The sequence below is a fragment of the Symphalangus syndactylus genome, chromosome 2 (genome assembly GCF_028878055.3).
Source record: "Symphalangus syndactylus isolate Jambi chromosome 2, NHGRI_mSymSyn1-v2.1_pri, whole genome shotgun sequence".
NCBI lineage: Eukaryota > Metazoa > Chordata > Mammalia > Primates > Hylobatidae > Symphalangus > Symphalangus syndactylus.
Window position 1 is genome coordinate 114,022,093 of NC_072424.2, and position 6,527 is coordinate 114,028,619.

The 6,527-nt window shown below is 41.4% G+C and overlaps 1 protein-coding gene across 2 annotated transcripts in view; it reads left to right on the plus strand.

Annotated features, from left to right (window-relative positions):
• The window catches only part of PDE7B (phosphodiesterase 7B), a 351,624-nt gene extending 345,402 nt beyond the window's left edge, over window positions 1-6,222 (plus strand). For both annotated transcript variants that reach the window (XM_055264864.2, XM_055264865.2), the window contains one exon: window positions 2,091-6,222. In XM_055264864.2, coding sequence (XP_055120839.1) covers window positions 2,091-2,317 — 227 coding nt within the window. In that variant the 3' untranslated portion in view covers window positions 2,318-6,222. The remainder of the gene's footprint in view (window positions 1-2,090) is intronic.
• The last annotated feature ends 305 nt before the right edge of the window (window positions 6,223-6,527 follow it).

Genomic DNA, 6,527 nt, shown 5'->3' on the forward strand with positions numbered 1-6,527 from the left:
ATAATGTGGAAGCCTTCCTTAATTTGAAAAACTGCCTCTTGGTGTCTATTCGGACTTTAAAATCAGTTTCCTACCTAGCATAAGAAGTCTTTATATCTGAAAGTATAAATACAGATATAGTGCCAGGGTCACTTAAGAAAATGAAGCTTCTCTTTTTTTCGAGTTGGATTTTAAAATGTTGGATTTGTAACTTTTTTATACTGAGATAAACTTGATAAATATTCACACCTTGAACTTTAGAATAGTATAATTTTGCAAACTGTCTTTTTAGATATCTAATATCTCATCTCTTTGAAGGTGAATGATATTAGAAATTAAATATGGAGATTGTGGAGGAGGTAAAGAAAATTCAAGAACAGCAAGCAAAACATGAAATCCTCATCTGCTGACACCCTGTACAACCTTACCAAAATTCCAAATCCAAGACATCGAGTCACTGGTTTAACTTTGCCCCTCCAGTTCAGATTCTCTACTATGATCTCACAACACTTAAATCATATTTCACCTAAGATGAGACAATGCAGAAATGTACGGTAACACTGTGTGTTGCTGCATCCCTCTTCCATCTCTATGGCGTTCTCAAAGGCCAACCGTCTGCTGTTTGTCCAACAAAAAGATAATCAAATCTATCCTTGTAATTCACACGCCTATAAACATACAGGAGTAGCTGCTGGAAATTTTTGTTAGGCTGAAAAACATTTGCCTTTCTTCCCACAGCTACATGTCAAGGAAATACAGTAAAACCTCAGTAAGTTTGTGATGATTCTAACAGTTCTTAGGCTGAAAGTTATCTTTTCATAATAAACAAGTCATGTCTGTTATGAAAAGCACATTAACGCGGCAAAACACGATTAGAAAGCAACAAATCTGCCGGGCGCGGTGGCTCACGCTTGTAATCCCAGCACTTTGGGAGGCCGAGGCGGGCGGATCACGAGGTCAGGAGATCGAGACCACAGTGAAACCCCGTCTCTACTAAAAATACAAAAAAATTAGCCGGGCGTAGTGGCGGGCGCCTGTAGTCCCAGCTACTCGGAGAGGCTGAGGCAGGAGAATGGCGTGAACCCGGGAGGCGGAGCTTGCAGTGAGCCGAGAGGGCGCCACTGCACTCCAGCCTGGGCGACAGAGCGAGACTCCGTCTCAAAAAAAAAAAAAAAAAAAAAAGAAAGCAACAAATCTTAAATATGTAAGAGAACAGACACGCAAACAAAGAAGTCTCATATCAAACAATCTTATCTAGCCATTAAAGCGGGACTTTCATACAGGTAAAAATCTGTATTGAAAATGAGTGAACTTTATTTAAACTTAGTTATTTAACATAACTGAAAGCAAGACAGAACTGTAAAATGATCATCTTGAAAAAGAGATCCCATAGGGTAAGGGTATGAATTAAGCAGCTGATGTAAATTCGTGAGGTGTCATTTTCTGGTGTCATTTGCCCTCTCCATCCCTTCTCCGCCTGCCTAATCTTTAGCGACAGCACATACTTTTTTTTTTTTTTTTTTTTTTACATTTTTTACTTATATGTCTTTCTCCTTCTGCAAGTAATAGCCAGTATTCACTGGGAGTTTACTATGTGCCAAGAGTTTTCTAAGCATTGTACATACATTAAGTCATTTAATTGTCATAACAACCCTACGAGTTTAGTATTCTCTTTAGCGTCTTTTTACAAATGAGGAAACTGAGGCACAAAGCCATTCAGGGACAAGACCAAAGTGACACATCTTATGCTCCTAGGCTGAGGGTAGCCACCATTATCTTGCTTGCCCTTCTGACCCCAGAGCTGGGTATTTTTATTAGGCTGAAAACATTTGCCATTCCTCCCCACAAGTACACATCAAGGAAATACAATAAAATCTAAGTAAGGCCGGGCACGGTGGCTCAGGCCTGTAATCCCAGCACTTTGGGAGGCCCAGGCGGGCAGATCGCTTGAGGTCAGGAGTTCGAGACCAGCCTGGCCAACATGGGGAAACCCCATCTCTACTAAAGATACAAAAATTAGCCGGGCATGGTGGCTCCCCAGTCATGCTTGGGAGGGAGAAAGGAGCGGGTTCACCACCCTGTGATGCTGAGCCTTGCCTTGCCTGTTCTAGGTTTCATGAGCTACATCGTGGAGCCGCTCTTCCGGGAATGGGCCCATTTCACGGGTAACAGCACCCTGTCAGAGAACATGCTGGGCCACCTCGCACACAACAAGGCCCAGTGGAAGAGCCTGTTGCCCAGGCAGCACAGAAGCAGGGGCAGCAGTGGCAGCGGGCCTGACCACGACCACGCAGGCCAAGGGACTGAGAGCGAGGAGCAGGAAGGCGACAGCCCCTAGGGGCCGGCCCAGCTTAGACGCGGAGAGGACGCTCTCCTCCGGCAGGGCCCCCAGAGGGCAGAAGCAGCGTGGAGGGGCCCTCACCCAGCAGCCCAGCCACTTTCTGAGTGTCGTCCTGGGGCTCTTTGGAACGCCACCTTCCTCCCACTTACCTGCCTCCCCTCCTTTTTGCAAATGTACAGAAGCCATTTGTCACCTCAGCATTCGCTGCCGAAATGAGCAACTCCATTCAGTAACGTGGGAGCTGATCCCACCGGCAGGCTCTCCCTGCTCCAGGAGAAGACTAGGAGGAAGAATGAGGTGCTCCTGCCGTGTCCGCCGTGGCCCCGGGTCGCACCGGAACAGGCAGCAGTTCCTAAGTCCGGAGCGTTTGAGCGTTTGCCATCTGACTGCTGATCTGCGTGACAGAAACACCAGCATATTTGCAACGCCAAGGATATTGGTCTTAAGTGCAAGAGCACAAATGAGAGTGTGAGAGAAAGTACCTTCTATTTTAATAATAATTATTATAAAAATAATAAATCTTTTTAACTTTTATATTTTATGCACTAGACAATGGATCTGCAACTTTGAACTAAGATCATTCAATGTACCCAAACTTGAACAGGGGGTTCATTGTTTTGCTATTGACTTTATTATGCCACTTTGGGGCAGAGACTTGGCATCTTCTCAGTTTAAGAAACCACGTTTCCTATCCAGTCCGAAGGGAAGGTGCTGTACAGTTCATTCCTTTGCACCATTAGCCAATCTGTCTTTTATGGATTCCGTGACATGTTTATATTCACCCATGTACATTTTCTGTAAATACCAAACGCTACTGATTCCCATGCCAAAATACATGAGTATTATGGGATTGCTACCTGTATAAACAATGGCACTGTGAACAGAATACTGTTAGTTTTAATACAAGAGAATGCATTTGTAAATATGGTATAGAGTTTATTAATATACTATTGTTTGCAGATAAAGGCCTTAACTTTAAACGTCTTTCATCTTCTGAAAGCTGCCCGACTTAAATCCTCATAGATGTCTTTCTCAACTGCCTTCCCATGTTCATCTGTATGTTTTCCAGCTAAGGTCACAAACCAAAACTGAATAAAGTCTTTGAGGAAACATTTTGGAAACTTCACATGCATTCCGCTTGAGACCATAGTGTTTAATCTATGGCACCAAGCATCGTTTCCTCAGATTAATGAGACCCTTCAACAAGCCTGAATCAGTCACTTTTCAACACAGCGATGTTTTAACAAGCCAGCTGCTAAGCTTGTGTTTATGTGACTCTTGTTACAGAACATGGTGGTGCGTCAGCCTCATAGGAGACATAGCAGGTCTCAAAAACCTTCTATGACCCTGTCATCTAACCATCAGGGAATTCCCTGCTCCCATGCCACACATTTGTCTATTATGGCTACAGTACCAAAGTACTTTTGGTGTTTGGTTGGTGTGCATTTCTTTAGTGTCAATAGTAACTGGATTTTTCTTTTTCCTTAATCTCATGTGAACAACTACCCAATGTTTAGTTGAAGTTCATATTATTTAAGTAAAGAAAATATTTCAGTTTTATAACAGACTTTACCTTCCTGGCAGGTCATTGTAGTTAATTATGTCTCTAGCTTGGAGTGTCACCTTGGAATTTCGTTGCCATTTTTTCTGCAGACACCTGGCCGTAAAATCAGTTTGTTACAGCATTCTTCTCTAGGCTGCTAAACGCTGTGCATTGAACCTTTTCTTTAGAAGTTTCAGCGTAACTAATGTTAGATGAAAATTGTTGATGCCCCTTTCTTTTTACCTTAAACAATGTGGTAGTGGGAGAATGACTGTTTCTGCCACTATCAACCTGATCCTCATGCTGATAGGAAATGAGTGCTAGCTGTCATTCTAAGTGCAACTGTTTTGGAGATTTTTCTCCTAACATACAAAGGAAATACTGATTGGCCTATAATAAGTTCCTATAGAGAGACTAAGGCTTGCAGAATTAAGGTTCAGGGGAAATTTTGGAAAGTTCGTTGTATTTTCATTGAAGTAGGAGAGATTATCAGATGGTGCTAAAGAAAGTGTGAAGATCTTATGAAATAGGTGGATGGTAAGTTGAAATTATTGATGTGGATAAGAAGGGAGGTTGTGGAAAGTTAACACTAGCTTTGTATTTTTTTTTCTGTAAAACTGTGAACTGATATATTTTTCTTTATCACTTTAGTATTCTGCAGTTCTCAGCTTGGTGAGGCCCCAGAAGAGAGTATGTCAGATGTATTCCTATTTCCAAACCTATCTTACTTTGGTTTGATGGTACAGATAGGGCTTTTGAACAGTCTATTTTTAATGTATATGAGGTCAAATCGAGGAAGGCAATTGCTGGGGACAAGAAAAGTAAAGGTAGGAAAGAAGATACTGTTTTAGCTAATGGGGTTTCTACCTTGGGACTAAAAAATGGCTTTGTTTAAATTATAATTATATAATAACTTAAATAAATGAGATTGGAGGTGTTCTTAGTAGTTGCGAGTTGATAGGGCAAAAGTGTTTATATTACAATTAGGTCTTGAAGAAGAGCTCACAGAGAAAAAACTACCAAATATCCAATGGGTAAGCCCATGATGTAGCCACTAGTACAATAAAAATCTGAAGTACCCAGGAGGCGGAGCTTGCAGTGAGCCGAGATTGTGCCACTGCACTCCAGCCCGGGCGACAGAGCGAGACTCTGTCTCAAAAAAAAACAAAAAAAAATAAAATAAAATAAAAATAAAAATCTGAAGTAAAATGAGGCATAAACTTGATGCAGCTGCCTCCCTCATTCAACTGGAGAGTTCTTGAGTTCCTCATTTGTTGGTAAAAAGAAAAAGAATGTGAAAATGCCTTTTTTTTTCTTGCCTATTATTGGCTCTCTTGCAATATTTCAATAGGAGTCCAATTACTAGTTAAAACACAGTGGTCGGGCATGGTGGCTCACACCGGTAATCCCAGCACTTTGGGAGGCCAAGGTGGGCAGATCACAAGGTCAGGAGATCGAGACCATTCTGGCCAACATGGTGAAACCCCATCACTACTAAAAATATAAAAATTAGCTGGGCATGGCAGTACGTGACTGCAATCCCAGCTACTCAGGAAGCTGAGGCAGGAGAATCGCTTGAATCTGGGAGGTGGAGGTTGTAGTGAGCTGAGATCGCGCCACTGCACTCCAGCCTGGCGACAGAGCTAGAATCCGTCTCAAAAAAAAAAAAAAAAAAAAAAAAAAAAAAAACAAACCCACAGCTATTGGATCATCCGTAGATTTTTTTCTTTGCAATCTTGTTCTCCTTGTTCATGGACCAACAATAGTTGACTCGCCAAGTCTAATTCTTTCATTGCTTGAGAAGAAAGGAATCAAAGGACTGTGTGTAGTAAGCTGATGGTAAAGTTAAGATTAAATTAAGACAGAGAGAATACATATCACTGCCAGGACTGATAGGAAAAACCTGCTCTTCCTTTTAATAACAGTGATGATAACAGGATGTTATTTATGAAACCCTGACCTACCCATAACTCCCTGCTAGGCTAAGTAAAAACCAGGCTTTTTCTTCCTGCTTATGGCTCCCCACAAAGGGACTTGCAGCGTGTCCTGCAACTTTGTCTTCAGATAGTGCTTCCTACTAAACTAGGACTTGTTTTGTAATCTTTTCTCGTGTTGAATCAGATCTGCCTACTTATTTAGGTTTGGTTATGACCTTGTATCTGACTGTATTTCTCATGCTTTGTTCTTTTAAACAAATCCTTTAAACTGTGTCATTTTGTATACACATGTGAGATTTGAAAAAAAAAAAAAAAAACCACCTTGTGAGTTTTGCTCAAAATGTGGCCTAAGTAGCCATTGGCATGTCTAGATGAACAATTAAAAATAAAGATAATTTCTTTAAAATATCACAAGATGAAAATATCCTAATTCTCACCAGGTAACACGTTACCAGTCAACGAGTTGGATTCCATAAAAGGATCCCACTGCTCAGGAGAGGAAACATTCAAGGAAAGAACACAGATGCAAACATGGTCCACGTGACTCATTCCACTTTGGGGGCTACAGAAACGCCCATGTCCATGAAAGTATCACTTGCTCGTTAGTGCCAAGTTAGGGAAACAGGGCCACCATTCAGCTTTACATTTCCCCAGAGTCCTGGTATTTTTCTGACTCATATTTGTCAAACTCATATATGAATGAGAATGAGGTACAATGTTTTAAGTT